Genomic DNA, 18729 nt, shown 5'->3' with positions numbered 1-18729 from the left:
TTCGAGATCAGATGGTACAAAGTTGTACATCAAACCACTTGAGAAGTAAGTTGTTGGAGAAAGGTGCAACACTCACACTGGCAGAAACATTGATAATAGCAGCAGCATTTGAAGCAGTGGAAATTCAATTTCAGACAATGAAATTGGATGGTTCCCCAGCTGGACATGATGGCGCATGTTCTAGTAAAGTTCATAAAATATTTACCAACGCGAGCAAACCACAGGAACATGTTAAGTACACGAGTCATTCGGAATGTGGTCGTGAATGTTATCGATGTGGTAATATTGGACATTTTGGCAGGGATCCGTGCTGTCCAGCCAGGGGCCAAGTGTGCAGAAGCTGTGACAGAAAGGCCCATTTTACTAAAACATGCAGAGCCCCACCCCAGGCAAGAGGTGAACCTGGACAGACAAATAATTGTGGAGGAAGAAGGGGGAGGAGAGGCGGACATAGGCTGAGGAGCGGACAAAATGTATGTCATGTTGAAAATGGCTCATGTGAATGTACAGGTGATGATGAGGAAACAAAATGAGACAAGATATGCTTTTTGTCATTAACAATAAACATGCAAATGCAAAAGTGCCAGTAGTGATTAGAGGTGATGAAGGTTGATGACATCGTAGACAGTGGAAGTGACACCAACATCATAGACAGAGTATTGTGGGAGGAACTGAAAAAGATAAAATGTACAACCAGAAGAAAAAGTTGTTTCCATACATCTCATCAAAGCTGCTTCAAACAATTGGATGCTTTACAGCGGAGGCGCAGGTAGATGTCCAGAGTAATCTTACACCACATACCACGAAGGCAGAGTTTGTTGTCATAGAGGAACAAAGCGAACCTCTACTGAGTAGGGAGACACCGCAGGTAATGGGTGTATTACGTATAGGCCTCAGTGCAATCCTATATTGACCTGAAGGAGGAATTCCAGTCAGGTTTTGAAGGATTTGGAAAATTACAGGACAGGCAGATCAAACTAAAAATAGATCCAGCGGTCAGGCCAGAAGCACAACCCATGAGAAGGACACTGTTTGGGCTGAGGAAGAAAGTAGAAGCAAAAATACACGAACTTATCTATCAAGACATAATTGAACCAGTGGTGGAACCAACACCTTAGGTCAGTCCAGTCGCTGGAGAGCAAACGAAGCAGTAGTGAGGGAAAGGCACCCCATTACTACAGTGAATGAAGTCCTACAGGAACTATTGACAAGCATTCTTCTCGAGGTTGAATTTGAAATGGGGTTTCCATCAGCTAGAACTAGACCCAAAATCAAGAAAAATTACTACATTTGTCACACATTGTGGATTGTTTAACATGTGAGGAACATGATGAGAGACTTCGACATTAGCCCAGTTGAGAGATGCTAGATTGATGGTGAATGCACACAAATGTTTGCTGGATGCAACCAAGATGGTGTTCATGGGTCACAAGCACTAATGAATGTATCAATCCAACTGAAGGTAAAATCAAGGCAGTTGCAGAGGTTCAAGAACCAAGGAATGCAACAGAAGTGAGGAGATTCCTGAGCCTAGTGAACTTTTGTGCAAGGTTCATACTAAATCTAGCAACTTTGCAGAACCATTGAAGAGGCTAACAAGGAAAAATGCTCACTTTGTGTTTGGACTCGACCAAAGGAAGGCATTTCAGAAATTGAAAAGAAGTCTGAGAAGTGCACATACATTGGGATATTTTGATCCAAAAGCTGACACAAGTCATAGCTTATAATAGCCCAGTGGGACTAGGAGCAGACCTAGTTCACAAGCAAAGGGAACAATGGAGGGTGATTGCTTATGCGAGCAAGTCACTTACTGATGTTGAAAAGACATTATTCACAGACAGAGAAGGAGGCTCTGGGACTTGTATGGGCCTGTGAACATTTCCATGCTTATCTATGTGGCATAGAGTTCCAGCTCTTAACCGATCACAGACCTCTGGAAGCCATTTATTCTCCGAGATCAAAGCCATGTGCTAGAATTGAAAGATGGATCCTAAGACTACAACAATATCACTACTGGGTGATTTACATAGCAGGGAAAAACAATATTGACCATTCACTATCGTTGCTGAAAGACGATGGGGTAAAGCACTCAACGCTTGAGATGGAGGCTGAATCATTTGTGAGATTCATTGCGGTGAATGGTACACCACAGACAGTACAAACCGGGGAGATCGAGGAGGAATTGTGCATGGACCCAGAACTGATGGATATTAGGGATCGGATCAACAGCGGAGACTGGAACAGCTGTCAAAACAGAGATGAAATGTGCACAATCGGAAGATGTGTACTCAGAAGTCAATTTATCATTCCACAGAAATTAAGAGGGAGAATTGTAGCACTGGCTCATGAGTAACATTTGGAAGTTATTGGGACAAAACAAAACCTCCATACAAAAGTTTGGTGGCCAGGAATGGAAAAAGATGTGGAAAAATATGAGATCATGTCATGGGTGTCAGGTGACAAGCAGACCTAACCCACCTGAACCAATACGAGGCACACTGCTTCCAGCAGGACCATGGGACGATATTGCAGTGGACTTCTTGGATCCGTTCCCAACTGGAGAGTTGATTACGGTGGTGGTCGACTATTACAACAGATATTATGAGTATGTCATAATGATATCAACATCAGCAGCAGAACTGATGGAGATCTTCACCAGACATGGCTTACCAGCGACTTTGCATTCATAAAATGGACCTAAATTCATATCAGAGATATACCGAGAATTCACGAGAACCAATGGTGTACACCACCATAAGGTGAAGTTGAATGTCAGAATCAGTCACTGGAGAAAAGAATGAGAATCGCCCAAGCAGAAGGCAAGGACTGGAAAGCTTTTTTGGCCTAAGTAGCAGCATACAGAGCAACACCACATAGCACCAATGGAAAAGGACCAGCAGAACTTTTGTTCAAAAGATCAGAACCAAAATACCACTGGTTGTTGACATAATGAATGACCAGGAAGTGGAAGACCACGATGCTGAAAGAAAATGGGCAACAAAACTGGATGCGGACATGAAAAGGAATGTTACACCTCAAGATGCAATACCAGGTGATGAGGCACTGGTGAGGAAAGAAAGTCAGAATAAAATGGACACACTGTTTATTGCCCAACCATATATTGTGGTGTCCAGAGAAAGAAATCAGGTGATGGTCCAGTCACCAGAAGGTGTTACTTATGACAGAAATACATCACATGTGAAAAAGTATTATCGTCGCAATGCTCCAGTGACATCGACGCCAGATGAAACTGCGAGAGAACAGAGCAGAGATGACATGGAATCCACCAGCTGGAAGGAGAAACTACTGGAAACCATCATCAATGCGGTTGACAAACTTGAGCAGGATAACATGGTCAGCAGTCGAGAAGCTGGCCAGACTACACCAGGAGGTAGACCCCAACGTCAGCAATGACCACCAAGGAGATTTCAAGACTTCATGATGTAGTTGCGAGGAGAATTTTGTATTTTATGGTTTGGAAATCTGTGTTTTATAAATCATCCAGGAAAAGGTGCAATTTGAAAATTGAAGTTGGTATTAGTATTGAAAATCATCAGTATTGAAAGTTGACTTTTTTAAAGTAGTTTAAGCATCATTCATTTCTTTGATTATCCTTTTTATTTGATAAGGGAGAGATGTCGTAGTGATAGATAATATAGTTTGGTTATCCACTGTAATGCCTTACATGATAACATAGACTGGTTATCGACTGTTATGGCTGGCATGTTGCACACATCGATGAGGGAGTTTTAAAAAAAACAAGAACGGTTGAATCAAGACTGAGCAGATTTGAACTCAACCGAAGAGTGCCGACTCTGTTTGACCTCAGGATTGGACAGGGGGCTGCTGCGTCCCTTTTTAATACTCCACTCCTTTCTTAAGACTTACTGTTGAACCAAACATGATCATTCCCCCTCCCCCTCCTCCCCTCCCCCTCCTCCCCTCCCCCTCCTCCCCCTCCCCTACCCCCTCCCCCTCCCCTACCCCCTCCCCCTCCCCCTCCCCCTCCCCCTCCCCTCCCCCCTCCCCCTCCCCTCCCCCTCCCCCTCCCCTCCCCCCTCCCCCTCCCCTCCTACCCCTCCCCTCCTACCCCTCCCCTCCTACCCCTCCCCTCCTACCCCTCCCCTCCTACCCCTCCCCTCCTACCCCTCCCCTCCTACCCCTCCCCTCCTACCCCTCCCCAGCCTGTCTTGTTGTTCCTGTTGTGAGAGATGAGAAAAACTGATATTGCAATATGAACATGAAGAAATGAAGAAAATAAAATTGATACATAAGTAAATGAATGAAACCAGTGCAAACAACATGAGACATGGATATTAGAAGGCAGGAAGCTGACACTGTCTGAGTAAGATAAGAATCTCCTAGCCTTCAGGCAGAATCAGCAAGTTCACTAAATGAAGGAGATAAGGACAGACAATTGATGATAGAAGTAGTTAGTCTGAACGAGATAAAGGTCAAGCCCCAGATAGAATTAGCAAGGCTTGCATAAATAATTAGAAAACCTTAAGACAGTATTAGCCAGTTCTACATATATAATTAGTAAGCCTTACACAGATTTATCAAGTTATGCATATTAAACTAGTAAACCCTAGACAGGATTAGCGAACTCTGCATATGAAGAGACTGTAGCTCTGAGAGGTGTGAATGGGGGCAAGGGCAAGGTTGTGAATAAGGACAATGAGATGAGAAGACACCGACAGGATACCCCCTGGTCCTCCAAGTTCACAGAAACAGCAGGTAGGCAGACAGGATTGCCTAATGCCAAACCAATCCAGGAGGCAGAAGAATGTAAGGGGCAGGGTACTTCTATACTGAAATCAACTGTATAAAAGTTGGGTGAGCCCCAGTGTATGTGTGTCTTCCCAGGGTAAGGGGAAGCACCCAACTTTGTATAATAAATGTTCTTTGTTCTCAGATTTTGTCTCGAGCAAATTCTGTGAAGGTACTTCTGTTTCTAACACTGTCACTCCTTGAAGAAAGGCTCTTCAGGCCCAAAACACCGGGAATATATCTTTACCTCCTCGGGACGCTGAGAGACCGGCTGAGTTCCTTCAGCCCGTCTGTGTGGTGTTTGCGCCTCACTCAGCTCTTCCACAGCCTCCCTGCCGCGGCTAGGTGAGGCGTTTTTGGATCGATCACCCCGCTCATAAAGTGCTCTTGAGACCACTGCCATGCTCCCCGCGCCGACCCCGAGATTTTCAGCCACGCGGCTCCCTTCTCGCCCGACTCGCCCCGTGGCGGAAGTGCGTCAGCGCGTCAGCGACTCGTGTTTCCGGGGTGGGGCGGGCCAGGCCAGCGCGAGCTGATGATGTGGGACGAGGTCGGTGCCGGGCCCCGGGGCCGCCTCTGAGTGGTGAAACGGAGCACCGGCGTCGACGGGGAGAGCGAGGCGGCCGGGAGTGGCAGGCGAGCCCGACGTCTGTGCGCGGAGCCATGATCCGCTGGATAAGGCAGCAACTGGTAGGTGGGGCTGAGGGGAGGGAGGCCGTGACGCCTCTGTCGCCGTCGCCGGTGGTTAAAAGACTGGGCTGAAGGCCAAAGTTGTTTCGGAAGATGCCTCTTGGTCATTCAACGTGTGGGCCCAACACTTCTCTTTGCTCGCAGTTGGGACGTTTGCAATATGTTTATTGCAAGTGGCCCGAGATGCATTAAACAGTGTTATCATTAATCGTTGTCATTGATGAAGGTTTTGGTCCCAAAACATTGACTCTTCTCCCACAGATGCTGCTTGAGCTCCCAAAGCAGATTTGTTTTTTGCTCCAGATTCCAGCATCTGCAGTCTCTGTGTTTACCATTTCTATCACTGTTCATCAATATATCTAAACTGCTTGCATCCATAAGTTGGTTTTAATACTTGCGAATTCTTTATTCCTATTTTTATTACATTACTCCAATTGGCTTTTCCTTTGTTCACTCGATTACAGACGATGGAATCATGTTTTAAATCATACCTGGATCCTTGTCTTGATGCCTGGTTTTCTTTGGCTTGGCTTCGCGGACGAAGATTTACGGAGGGGTAAATGTCCACGTCAGCCGCAGGCTCGTTTGTGGCTGACAAGTCCGATGCGGGACAGGCAGACACGGTTGCAGCGGTTGCAAGGGAAAATCAGTTGGTTGGGGTTGAGTTTTTCCTCCTTTGTCTTTTGTCAGTGAGGTGAGCTCTGCGGTCTTCTTCAAAGGAGGTTGCTGCCCGCCGAACTGTGAGGCGCCAAGATGCACGGTTGGAGGCGATATCAGCCCACTGGCGGTGGTCAATGTGGCAGGCACCAAGAGATTTCTTTAGGCAGTCCTTGTACCTCTTCTTTGGTGCACCTCTGACGCGGTGGCCAGTGGAGAGCTCGCCATATAACACGATCTTGGGGAGGCGATGGTCCTCCATTCTGGAGACGTGACCTACCCAGTGCAGTTGGATCTTCAACAGCGTGGATTCGATGCTGTCGGCCTCTCCCATCTCGAGTACTTCGATGTTAGGGATGAAGTCGCTCCAATGAATGGTGAGGATGGAGCGGAGACGACGCTGGTGGAAGCGTTCTAGGAGCCGTAGGTGATGCCTGGTAACGTCTGTATAAAAGGGTAGGGATAAGTTTGGAACACTTCTGCACAATGCTGATTAAATTGAACATGTAATAAAAATAGGAATAAAGAATTCACAAGTATTAAAACCAACTTATGGATGCAAGCAGTTTAGATATATTGATGAACAGTGATAGAAATGGACTTTGACAGGTTTTGTTCCACTGTCAAGGACCACAGGATGACATTGTGCTTAATGACAGGGCTTTCGTTTCCCTGTGTCACTCCAGTAACTTTTTAAGTTCAACTTTTCCAAAATCAACTGCCCTACGTTATTAGACCTTAAATGATTCATTGTGATCAATGTGTTACCTGCCTCAAAAGTTGTCGTTTCTGCCGTAGAGGGAAAAAAAAACTGCATTAATCAAGGCTTTCATCTCTGCAGTATTCTAAAGAACTAAAATTTCATTAGAGTAGCTAGGCAGTCTTTTTGCAAGTAAACGTGCTGGTTACTAATATAAGTATTTTTTTTAAAAACAGGGTAAGGCCCACCATCCTTCAGTCCAGGTTCACTGTTTGTATTAAAAAGCAATCTCTTGCAGGGACTCGCAGATTGAGCTGCATCAGTGGGAGAAAAAGAATAGGTGACGTCTCAGTTTGGAACCTTCAAGACTTTTGATGAAGGTTTTGGACCCAAAACATTGGCTCTTCTCCCACAGATGCTGCTTGAGCTCCCAAAGCAGATTTGTTTTTTGCTCCAGATTCCAGCATCTGCAGTCTCTGTGTTTACCATTTCTATCACTGTTCATCAATATATCTAAACTGCTTGCATCCATAAGTTGGTTTTAATACTTGTGAATTCTTTATTCCTATTTTTATTACATGTTCAATGTTATCAACATTGTGCAGTAGTGTTCCAAACTTATCCCTACCCTATTATATAGATGTTACCAGGCATCAAGACAAGGATCCAGGTATGATTTAAAACATGATTCCATGGTCTGCAATCATGTAAGGTGTTGTCCTTTCAGTTTAAAAAAAAATTGAATCGTAAATATCTAAATTACTTTATAACAAGTTTTCAACACTTAAATTTGTTTTCATGGAGGGTATAACTTAGTATTTAAATAGTCAAGTCTAATGATATCTTGACAGTGCATTACTGTGAATGTAAGCTTCAATAAACTTTCATACTGTTACCTTATGGAATATCTGTTTCAACTTTAAAGCTTTAAATGTCGCTGAATCTATAGAACCACACAGCACAGAATCGGGCAACTTTGACCCTTCTAGTCTGAGCCAAACTATCGTTTTTTTCCTTAGTCCCACTGACCTGCACCCACTCCATACCTCTCTCATTCATGTACCTTTCCAAATTCTTATTAAATGTTAAAATTGAGCCTGGATTCACCACTTCAGCTGTCAGCTCATTCTACACTCCCATCACTCTGTATGAAGAGGTTTCCCCCCCCAAAACCTTTCCCCTTTCACCCTTAACCCATGTCCTCTGGTTTGTTTCTCACCTTCCCTCAGTGGAAAAAGCCTACTTACATTTACTCTGTCTATCCCCCTTATAATTTTAAATGTCTCTATCAAACCTCCCCTCATTCTTCTGTGCTCCAGGGAATAAAGTCCAAACCTGTTTTACCTTTCCCTGTAACTTCGTTCCTGAAGTCTGGGCAGCATTCTAGTAAATCTTCTCTGAACTCTTTCTGACTTGTATCTTTCCTGTAGTTGACCAAAGCTGCACACAATACTCCAAATTTGGCCTCACCAATGTCTTGAACAACTTTACAATAACACCCCAACTCATTTACTCAATACTTTGATTTATGAAGGCCAATATGTCAAAAGCTCTCCTTACACCCCTTTCTATCTTTGATGTCACTTTGAGGAAATTGTGTATCTGTATTCCCAGATTCCTCTTTTCTACCACAGTCCTCAGTGCCCTCCCATTTGTCGTGTATGTCCTTTCTTGGTTTGTCCTTCCAAAGTGCAATACCTCATGCTTATCTGCATTAAATTCCATCTGCCATTTTCACAGGTGGTCCAGATCCCTTCTGCAAGCTTTGAAAACCTTCTTCGCTGTCCACCACGCCTCCAATCTTGGTGTCATCTGCAAACTTGAAAACCAAAGTTTCCTCTGCCGATTAACTTTGCCTTTAATCCTGACAGGAACATATAAACTCCATACTGTCAAAATGTTACATTTGCTTTCCACTTCCTTGCCTGAAAACAACTTGTCCCAATCCATCTAGATCCTTTCTCGTTTCCTCAAAATTGGCTTTTCTCTAATTTAGAATATCAACCTGAGGCCCAGATCTATCATTTTACATAATTAACTTAAAACTAATGGCAATATGATCACTGGACCCAAAATGCTCCCTACACATATTTGTATCATCTTCCTGTTTCATTCCTCAATATGAGATCCAGTATTGCACTCTCCCTAGTTGGTACCTCTATAGTATTGATTTAAAAAAACTTTGCTGAACAGATTTAACAAACTCCAAGCCATCCAGCCCTTTTACAGTATGGTAGTCCCATTTAATAGCATCAGAAATTTATTGTTGTGAAATTCAAGGCTTTGCAGCAGCGTCACTGTGCAAACTTCATATTATAATCACTTATTGCTATAAATTAACAATAAAAATAGTAGTGTTCGAAAAGTAAAACAGTGTCTTTGGTTCAATGATTATTCAGAAATCTGATGGTAGAGGGGAGGAAGCTATTCTTGTGCTTGTCTCGGCTCCAGTACCTTTTTCCCGATGGTAGCAGAATGAAGAGGGTGTGGCCTGGCTGGTGGGGGTCTTTGAGGATAGAGGCTGCTTTTTTAAGATACTGTAGATGTCCTCGAAGGAGTGAAGTCTGGTGCCTGTGATGTCGCAGGTTAACAACCCTCTAGAGTTTATTCGTGTCCTGAGAGTTAACGTCTCTGTTCCAGGCAGTGATGAAACCAGAGTGCTCTCCATGGTGCACCTGTAGATTCTTTCGAGAGTTTTTGGTAACCTGCCCAATTTCCTCGGGCACCTCACAAAGTATAGCCACTGGGAAGCCTTCTTTGTGATTGCATCAACTTGAAGGCTCCAGGACAGATCCTCTGAGATGTTGACACCCAAGAATTTGAAGTTCTTGACCCTCTCCCCAACTTCCTCCTAAAGTCCACAATCATCTCCTTAGTTTTACTAATGTTGAGCGTAAGGTTGTTGTTAAACCATTCAATGAGCTGATCAACTCCCTCCTGTACGTTGTGGAAAAATAAAATGTCCTATCACAACCTCATGTTTCGTGCAGCTGTTTGCTATCTCTCTACAGATTTGCTCCTCTAATTCTCATTGACAATTGGGAGTCTAGAATACAACCTCATGAATGTGATCCTACCTTTCCCATTCATCATCTCCACCCTTATAGCCTCAGTAGATGAGTCCTCTGGTCTGTCTTGCCTGAGCACACAGCTGTGATATTTTACCTGATGAGCAATGACACTCCTCCCCCTTTCATCCCTCCCGTTCTATCGTGTCTGAAGCAACAGAACCCCATCATTGAAGTGCCAGACATGGCCCTCCTGCAACCAAGTTTCATCAATGGCCACTTGCCATTAACCTTTGTTTCCAACTTACCATGTCTGGCTTGCCATTTTACCTTGACCTTTGAGGTACCACTGTGATGACTTTCATAATTATTTCTGTGAAGGTTAGATATGGGTACTTATAAATGTTTAAATTTTGATGTTGAAATCAGTTGGACATAAGAATCCACTGTCATTTTTCTTTTTATCTTGCAGGGTTTTGACCCACCACTTCAGAGTCCCACAAGGACAATCTATGTTTCTAATCACTTCCCTCAGTTTGGTCATTTTGTTCTCCAGAAGTTTCCAGACAATAGGATAATATCATCCAAGGTAATGAGGAACTTAAATTCGTGGCTATTTTCTAATTTCTGCTTTTTCAAAGCATTGTAAGAGAAGTTCAAAGTGATTTTTGTAATTTGTAGGATATTTAAAATGCCTTTGTAACAGGTAATAATGTGCTTTGATCTCAAGTATTCCAATTCTTTTCTAATGAACCATTTCTGTAATAATTGCATGGTCTCACTATACCTGTTGCTCTCTTTGATCAAACTTTGTTAATGTGTCCTGCCTTTTATGTCTCCTGCTAATTTAGATATCCTTTAAATATAGACATTATCCTTTAATACCCCCAAGTTCCACATTTTCTTGAATTCCTTGTAGGTTTTATTTTTCCTTATTTTTTCATTTATAGCCCCTGGCTTTGCATTCCCAACTCTCTCGCTATGGTATCTGTTTTACTAAATCTGTTGTAGATATGCAGATACAGAGATTTCATAGAACAAATGCCATTGACAATGTGTTATTATGTGTGTAAATAAAACAGCATTTCCCACCATGCAAAGTATGCAATTGGGTGGGGACCAGGAAGTGACATATAACGGGGAAGTCAGTTGAAGCAGCTCAAAGAAAATAAAGTTGCTTATGTGTTGAACCCACATAGTTCTTCTTGAAAGAACAAGCAGTACATGGTGTCAGAAATGTCTGAGTGAGTAAGAGAAGACAATAGTTCGTAAGCATGGGTAAGTTAAGTCCTCCCACACCAATGCAGTTTACTGGGAATCTAGCTGGTAATTAGAAATGCTTCAAACAGTGATTGAACATTTTTTTTAAAAGCTGGTGGAATGGGAGAGACTGATGGAAAATGTCTACGTTTCTGCACGTGATGGTGAAGATGCCTTGGACGTCTATAACAATTTTCAAATTGATGAGACAGCTTTCATGTTGGACACTGACAAAATCTGAGGAGTATTTTGTTCCAAGTAAAATGTCACATTTGAGAGATGCAATTTTTTCTCCTGTGACCAGAAACAAGATACGAGCTTTGACCACTATTTAGGAAAGCTTCACACACTGAGTAAGTCCTGTGAATTTGGAGATTTGAAAAATTCACTCATTAAAGACAGAATAATTTGTGGAATCCCAGATAATGAGCTTGGAGAAAGACTGCTGTGTGAAAAAGATTTGACTTTGGAAAAGGTTGTGAATTTGTGTAGGACAGCAGAGACCATACGAGCAAAAGCTAAGGAGCGGCACAAGATGGGCACAACAGTTAAAGAGCGGCACAAGATGGACGCAACAGTTAAGGAGCGGCACAAGATGGACGCAACAGTTAAGGAGCGGCACAAGATGGACGCAACAGTTAAGGAGCGGCACAAGATGGACGCAACAGTTAAGGAGCGGCACAAGATGGACACAACAGTGCATGCAATGAAAACAGATGAGCAGGAGTTTCCAAAGCAGCAACAAAACAAAGTGGTAAGCTAAAAGATCAAATGCAGCAGGTGTGGAGGTAGACATTTTCCAAAGATGAGTCCTGCCTATGGAAAGTTGCATAAATGTGGGAAGATGAATCATTTTGCAAAGTGCTGCAAAGCAGGGGATACCAAGAAAAAGGTATACACACTGGAATAAGAAATGGGGGAATTCTTCGTGGTCTTACTACAGACTACTAGCAAAATGGAATGGATTGTTTCAGTGACTGAATGAGACAGTAATTCCATTTAAGTCTGACACCGGAGCCCAGGTGAATCTGTTATCTATGGATGATTATAATACACTCACCGCAAAAAGCAAGATTTATCCTGTGAAATTAAAATTGACAGGCTACACTGGAGAGAATGTTCCAGTAAAAGAAGGCTGTATGGTGACCTTCAAACACAAAAGCCATCATCTAAAGTCATAGCTACTGACTGTATAAAAGAGAGTACAACCAATATTGGGTCTGTGTGCATGTGAAGAACTCGACCTGGTAAAAAGAATTTTCATAGTGGCTTCACAGACGGAAAATAAGCACAGGAAAAAAGGATAACTACATCGGAGAAGTGATACCTTAATGTACAGAGAGAATCACCTCATTGCATGACATGAAAGACAAACTGGAAAATGAGTTGGCAAATAAGGATGCTTTCTTATGCCTGCTGGAGGATAAAAATAGACAACTACAGGAACTTCTGGAACTTGCTGAACAGAAACAGCAATGAAGGGAGCAGAAACATTACCAGAAATAGAAGTTGAACTTGCCCAGCGAATTGCAGCTCTGACATAGGCTGAAGAATGGCCTGGCAGCAGAGAAGAATGTTTGTGACATTTAGAGACTCCGCTTGACTCTAATGAGCGACTTCATCTGCATCTAAAAGAAAAAATGGCTGGATAGAGGATAAGAATATATTGATGCAAGGATCTGAACAACTTGAAGACTCTCTTCATGATAAGGAGTTGGAAAATGCAAACCATCCTCTTTCAACTTCAAAGCTTAAAGGAGCCGCCACACTATTAGAAGAGGAACTGGCAGTTACGTCACCCACTGCAGCAGCTGTAGCCAAGATTATGAAGCTCACAGAGTTTAATAATTGATCTTTAGATCAATTGCCTTTGATAAAACAGAAAAATAAAGTGAATAAATATTTGTATGACATGGTGAAAGAAATGGAGATAAAACCTCTGCTCTTGAAGCACTAGTGGGGAAAAATATGAACATGTGCAAAAATTCGTGGCAAGTCACTCAGCTAAATTAGAAGATGCCATGAAGGATATTTGCCATTGACAAAGCTGCACTGATGAGGTGAATAAGCATGCTTCATGACTCAACAGGGAGAATCAGAGATACAAAATGCAAGTGTCAGATCTTTCACAGAAGAATAGGTTGCTTTTGATGGAACTAGAAGATGCACAAGGAAATCATGTTTTACATGAAGTTGGTTCTGCTGACATAAGCCGTTCCTCTGAAGTGATTTCTCAGCATCTGGTGACCTATCATAATGTTGAGGGACTACAACAGCAAATCAACAGCTGCTGGTGACTCTTTGTGAACTTGCTGGTAAACAGGAAAAATCTCTTCACAATTTTCTGAACTTCAGCTAAATCTTGTGGATGCCCTGAATGAATTTGAATGACTTTGTGAAGCTAGAAATCATCAGATGCAACTGGTGGAAAGAAACTGGCCACAGAATTTGTATATAGTATTGTTTTTATTTTATTTAAGGGGAAAGATGTGTTATGTGTGTAAATAAGAACTACGTTTCACAGCATGCAACGCGTGCAGTTGTGGGGAATTCAGAAGTGACATACGACAGAAGACAGTTTATTCCAGATAAATGAGTATCCCTTAAATTGATTGCATTTATTTTGCATTGGCATTGCATCTTTTAACTTTATATATAATTGTTTTTTTTTCTTCTTGCAGTACACAGTATGGAATTTTGTCCCTAAAAATTTGTTTGAACAGTTCAGAAGAATAGCCAACTTCTACTTTCTTGTAATTTTTCTTGTACAAGTAAGTTTATCTAATAACCAAATGTGATCGATATCTTTAGTTGAAATATCTTTGGTTAAAATTTCTTGCTATTAAATTGACAAACAGCTTTAAATTATAAATTGTTTTAAAGTTTGAATACCTCATTTAAACATAATCTTGCATTCTGAAGTAGGATTCTAGTTGAGCTTCCAGTAGTCAACCATTTTAAATCTTCCAACCATTCCTACAAAGATGTCTGTCTTCTGCCTCATCCTTTGTCAGAGTGAGGCTACATGTAAACTTGAGGAACAGACATTATATTCCTCCTGGGCTGCCTTAAACCAAAATGCATGAACATTAAGATTTCTAATTTTTGGTAATGCCTACCCATATCTGTTTCTATCTTTTCATTATCTGATCTGTACTCAATAATCATTTCTCCCTCTACCTGTGTCTTCACCTCTCACACATTCTGTCCTATCATTTCTGGGTCTCTCCCAACTTCTTTCCCTGTTATAAAAGTAATTTTACCTTTAAATTTTAGTCTTAATAAAGGGTTCCAACTCATATTGTCTTATCTGCTGAGTTCTTCCAACAATTCTCTTTTTGTATTTGAAGGTGATCATGGCTAATAGTCCTACTTTCTCCCCATATCCTTTGATATCCTTGACCCAAAATATCCTATTTGAGCCCTTAAATATATATTGACTTCAACTGCCCATAGAGAATTCGACGGTGAATGAAGAAATTGCTCCTCCTCTTAATCTGACACGTTATCCTTCCAATGTGAACCCTTTCCTGGATTTTCCTGCCTTTCTACATCCAGTCTGTGCAATTCTATCAGAACTTCTCAGATTTCTGTGAGATCCCCTCTCATTCTTCTAAACTCTGGTAAATATAAACCTAATCAGCTCAATTTATTTCTGTGCATTTGTTTTGGAATCCCAGGTGAACTCTCAGTGCAATCCATCACAAAAATATTCTTCCTCTGGTAAAGAACCCAAGACTACACATAACATTCAATGTGGTCACATCAAGCATTCTATAGCAAGAAAAAAAACATCCCTGCTCTTGTATTTGAATCTTTTCACTGTGAGGGTCATCATATCACTTGTTTTCTGAAGCCTCTTTTGCATCTACATGCTTTCTTTTAGTGGCTGGTGCACAAGGATGCTCAAGACTCGTTGCGTTTTCTCAATTCATAATCTTATCACGGTTCATGTAATAATCTTCTTGCCTATTTGTTTTTTTTGTCACCAAAGTGGCAACTTCACATTTATCTTACTCCCTCACTTGTCACACTGGAGCTTTTCTGCATTCTTCTCACAGTTTGTGTCATTGGCAAATGTACATGTGTATATTGCATTTAATTTGTTCATCTAACTCATTAACATGTATTGTGAATAGCTGAGGTCTTAACACTGATCTTTTCTAGTCACTGGCACTTAGAAGAAGTCCCTTTTATTCCTACATGTTTATAATCTTCCAACCCGTTCTCATTCAATGTTAAAATCTTGCTTCTGGTTCAATGTGCCTTAATTTTGCATGTACATTTCTGATGTCAAACCTTGGTGAAACTCTTCTGAAACTACGTAGGAGTAAAGAAGTGACATTCCATAGGGCACATGTGAGATAAAATTGGACATTATCTACAGCTTTGGACTTCTTGCCCAGAGAATGTACTTAAAGTAAAGTGCAAAGAAGGTTCACAAGACTGGTTTCAGGGTGATGGGTTTGCTATATGAGAAAAGAAAAAGGAATGGAAGGAGACTTCATGGAAAACTCATGAAAGACCCAAGGATAAAGAGACCACTTTTTCAGTATAAGGGAAATTTGTACCACAAAGTACTGTGGATGCTCAGTCATCGTGTCGATTAAAAACAGATTGATAGATTTCTGATCATTGAGGAAATGAAGGGCAATGGAAATGGTGCTGGAGAATGGAATTGAAGTAGATCACCTATAATTTTGATGAATGGTGAAGGAGGCCTGAAGAGCCAAATGGCCTATCCAGCTGTTACTATATTGTTCTTGTTTTCTTACAATTTCATTATTTGAAGCTGCCTGACATCACGCTATGTGTTTTTTGTTGCTGAAATTAATTGTTGTGGCGACCCATGCGCTTGGTGATCAGGCGAACTGGCTCCAAGTATAACATGCGCGGCATCGGAGCAACCGCACCAAAGATGGCACCCGCACGCTCTCCTCTTCCACTAAGAGGAGCCCACATGTACACAGGCCACATGCTTGTGTAGCCTCGATGTGACTTCCAGCATGAGGGGACGGGATTTTCAAGCGCCTTAAGAAAGCTGCGCGTGAGACAAAATAAACTCAAGTTCTGAACGAACCCATTGACTACCAATCTCATCTTTCACTCCGCTAGCACAGACGCTACATCGGTGACCCAACGGGTCGAAACGTACTTTGGCCCCCACATCATGGATGCTGCAGTGGTAAGTATTGTTGCTTTGAAATTGCCCACTTTCTGAACACTGAGGCCCCACACATGGTTCACCCAGGTGGAGGCACAGCTCCAGATCAAGCAGATAACCTCTAACTCCACAAAGTATTTAAACGTGGTGAGCTATTTGGACCAAGAGACCGTGACCTGCATAGACGACTTCATTCAGGCCCCTCCGGAATGCGTCTAATCAGTAAGTTCGGACTCTCCAGACGCAAGAGGGCAGCCAGGCTAATGCATCTGGACGGCCTTGAGGATAGGGCCCCGTCTGCCCTGATGGATGAGATGCTGGCACTGGCAGAGGGACACAAGCCCTGTCTCATATTCGAGCAGACGTTCCTCGATGATATACAGCTGCTACTGGCAGAGGAGGACTTCAGTGACCTCCAAGAAGGTTGCAGTCAAAGCAGACACGCTATGGTGAACCAAGAGGGAGAATAGATATGCCGTCAATCAGCTGACTAGACCCGGGGCCACACCACAGATTAAGCCCAGTACATCACAAGACCACTAGCAGCCCTGAAGAGGATGGAGGATGCTGAAAACCATTGGTGCTCTACCACCAGAGGTGGGGAGGGGGGTGCCGATGCCCGCCACTACCGATGGCCTGCTCGTTCCCAGGAAACATCGGGGCCAGCTGCCACTGATGGCTTCAGCGGCTGGCCAACCGGACAGCCCACTACAAGTTTGAGAAAGAATTTCTGGACGCCGTTTCCTTATAGACACTGGTGCGGAGATCAGTGTCCTCCACCCGTTGCACTGGACACCTGGACAAGACAGCACGAGCTGCCAACAACAACTCCATAAGAACATATGTCAAACGAGAAATAACACTTTGGTTTGGCACAAACACATTCAAATAAAGCTTCACATTGGCCACCATTGAAAAGCCATTCCTGGGAGCAGATTTCCTGATAGCCCACAGCCTATTCGACCTTAAAGGCAAGAGGCTAGTCCATGCCAAGACCTTCTAGACATTCACTTTCTGGGATACCATGGTACCTGCTCCTCACCTGTGTTCAATTGCAATGTCCAGCAATGAGTGCAGCAGGATCCTGGCCGAGTTTCCATCCATGTTCAGGCCACAGTTTACCTCCACCATGCCAAAACATGAGGTGTAGCACCACATTGCCACCCAAGGGCCACCCTTCCATGTGAGAGTCAGACGGCTGCCACCAGACAAGCTCAATGTGGTTAAAGAAGAATTCGTGTGCATGAGAAGCTTGGGATCTTGGGATCGTCCGTAGGTCAGATGGATAGGTCAGCTGCACTTGGCGACCATGCAAAGACCACCATACAGGTGTCACCATACCGGACCGCAACCCCCTCCCACATATCCAGTATTTTGTAGCCATCCTACATGGCACCGGCATTTTCCCCAAAGTCAAATCCCTGTTCACCCGGCCGACAACCAGAATACAGCCCTGATCACCCCTTTTGGCCTATTGAATTTCTGCAAATGCCATTCACCCTTAAAAATACGGCACAAACTTTCCAGTGCCTCATGGATGCAGTGGGCTTGGACATGAACTTTGTGTTCATATATCTAGATGACATCCTGATTGCGAGCAGGAACAGTAGTGGCCACATTTCCCACTTCTGCCAATTTTAAGCCTATCTCAGCAAATTCGGTCTCACCATGATTTCCTGGGCCACAGGATTTTAAAAGATGGTGCCACACCCCTACCAAGAAAAGTAGAGGCCATCTAGGAGTTCAGCAGACCTACCATGGTAAAAGGGCTGCAGGAGTTTGTAGGCATGATTAACTTCAACAACCGATTCTTCCTGGCAACCGCCAGCATCATGTGCCCGCTTTACAACCTGATGTTGGGTACAAAAAAAAGACATAACCTAGAATGACGATGCTGCGGACGCTTTCCTTCAAGCAAAAGAGGCCCGAGCCAACATCACTATGCTCATGCACCTCAGAACCGAAGTCCCAATGGCCCTCACATTTGACGCATCGAGCATTGCAATTGGCGGGGTACTGAGACAACTCGTGGACAGACACTGGAAACCCCTTGCATTCTTCATTAAGCATTTTCAACCCCCTGAGCTGAAATATAGTGCCTTTGACAGGGAGCTGCTAGTGCTCTACCTCACCATATGACACTTCAGGTTCTTTCTGGAAGGCAGGCCGTTCAGTTTTCACAGACCACAAACTGTTGACTTTCGAATTCACGCAAGTTTCAGATCCTTGGTCAGCCCAACAAAAGTGCCATCTTTCCTACATCTGAGTTGATGACAACAATCAAGCCTGTCTCCAGCAAAGACAACATCGTGGTGGATGCCCTTTCCAGACCGACCATTCAGACTTTGTCACAAAAGTCGTCGATTACTCTGAGCAGGCAAAAGTGCAACAGGACCGCGATCTCTGGCCTAAAGTTGCAAGACATACCCCTGGGGCTAAGTGAAGAAAACCCTATTCTGCGATACACCCATGGGCCATCC

At 43.1% G+C, this 18729-nt stretch overlaps 1 protein-coding gene across 8 annotated transcripts in view; it reads left to right on the top strand.

The window, feature by feature from the left end:
- Positions 1–5284: 5284 nt before the first annotated feature.
- atp11b (ATPase phospholipid transporting 11B) overlaps positions 5285–18729 on the top strand; it is a 117230-nt gene continuing 103785 nt past the window's right edge. For all 8 annotated transcript variants that reach the window (XM_069897107.1, XM_069897103.1, XM_069897101.1 and 5 more), the window contains exons 1-3: positions 5285–5460; positions 10298–10414; positions 13767–13856. In XM_069897107.1, the coding sequence (XP_069753208.1) occupies positions 5434–5460; positions 10298–10414; positions 13767–13856 (234 nt within the window). In that variant the 5' untranslated portion in view covers positions 5285–5433. The remainder of the gene's footprint in view (positions 5461–10297; positions 10415–13766; positions 13857–18729) is intronic.

The sequence above is a fragment of the Narcine bancroftii genome, chromosome 9, assembly GCF_036971445.1.
Source record: "Narcine bancroftii isolate sNarBan1 chromosome 9, sNarBan1.hap1, whole genome shotgun sequence".
In the NCBI taxonomy this organism is placed as follows: Eukaryota; Metazoa; Chordata; class Chondrichthyes; order Torpediniformes; family Narcinidae; genus Narcine; species Narcine bancroftii.
Note: the sequence above shows the minus strand (reverse complement) of the source record. Positions and strands in the feature narration are given on the sequence as shown.